We start from the raw sequence: 1,247 nt of genomic DNA on the forward strand, positions 1-1,247 counted from the left end.
GGTTCTCTCCAAGCCAAGCAAGCGTGGTGAGTGCATCTCTGACAACCCAGACAGGCCTTGTCCGAGGCACTGGGCACAGACCTTCAGGTCCGGCCCTGTCCCGTTCACGCCCTTGGGAGCAAAGCAAAGAAAGGGCCGAGAAGGTCACACAGAGACCCCAGAGTTGTTTAGCTGCTGAAAAATAAACACACACACACAACCTGGACGTAGCTGCAGGTAAAATTTATTAAGGCAACACTGAAGCCCCACCAGGAAGGCCTCAGCCCCCTTCAGCTCTAGAATGAGTATCAGTTGCTCTGCCCCTACCCCATCCCCAGGAGGCCCACTTCACAGAAGTTCAAGTCCCTTAGCTCAAGGCTGATATCCAGGAGCCTTGATGTAGAAAAAGGAGTGGATGTAAGAGCTATATTCCTGGTTTTGGAGGAAGAAAAAAAAAAAGTTTTGGAACCTTCTAGAAAACAAATTTTTTTTTTTCTGGAAATCTCGTCCTAATGACCGCTGTGATGCTCAGGACATGCTTCCTCCAAGCTCAAACAGGGTGAGGGACTGGTTGGTTCTGAGGACCTCAGTTTCCCAAGGTGGCAGCTGAGGTGAGCTGGAAGAGTTAGAGACGTGTGTTCCCAGTGAGGGGTCCCGGGCCCTAGGAGCCTCCCTCCTGCTTCTGTTTCTTCTCTTCTGGGGCCTTCTCGGTGATTCCGGGGGCGAAGGGTCCCACCAGCCACGTGATGGGCGTGTTCTGGGCCACATACTCCACCACGTGGTCGAGGGCCTCTCGGGCCCTGGCCACCTGCCCGCGGCTCTGCGTCAGGATGCTGCTGGACAGGTCCTTGAAGGAGTGGATGCCAGAGAAGGTGGCTTGGAGGTCCTCCACCTGGCGGCGAGCCTGCAGCGCCTGGTCCTTGATGTGGGCGGGCAGCCCCTGGAGGCTGGAGCCCAGCGAGGCGCAGGTGGTCTGCAGCTGCTGGGCGATGTCACGGAACATGGTGAGTGTCTGGGACTCAACCTGCTGAGAAGGGGTGGAGGGTGACCATCAGGGCCCTCTGAGTTGGAGGGTAACTGGACCCAAAGCCCGGGAAAGAGAAGATGGGGGTTCTACCGCCCACCTTGGGGAAAACCTTCCCCCAGGAGAGGATGTCGAGCACAGGTGGTCCAGAATACGGGCTCTTTGGGGCTTCCCTGGTGGCACAGTGGTTGAGAGTCCGCCTGCCGATGCAGGGGACACGGGTTCGTGCCCTGGGCCGGGAAGA

At 57.5% G+C, this 1,247-nt stretch overlaps 1 protein-coding gene across 1 annotated transcript in view; it reads right to left on the minus strand.

Annotated features, from left to right (window-relative positions):
* Positions 1-640: 640 nt before the first annotated feature.
* Positions 641-1,247, minus strand: part of PLIN3 (perilipin 3) — a 24,638-nt gene continuing 24,031 nt past the window's right edge. Inside the window, exon 7 of the mRNA XM_007460538.1 lies at positions 641-1,006. Coding sequence (XP_007460600.1) covers positions 641-1,006 — 366 coding nt within the window. The remainder of the gene's footprint in view (positions 1,007-1,247) is intronic.

Source organism: Lipotes vexillifer, unplaced genomic scaffold (genome assembly GCF_000442215.2).
Source record: "Lipotes vexillifer unplaced genomic scaffold, Lipotes_vexillifer_v1.1 scaffold1011, whole genome shotgun sequence".
In the NCBI taxonomy this organism is placed as follows: Eukaryota; Metazoa; Chordata; class Mammalia; order Artiodactyla; family Lipotidae; genus Lipotes; species Lipotes vexillifer.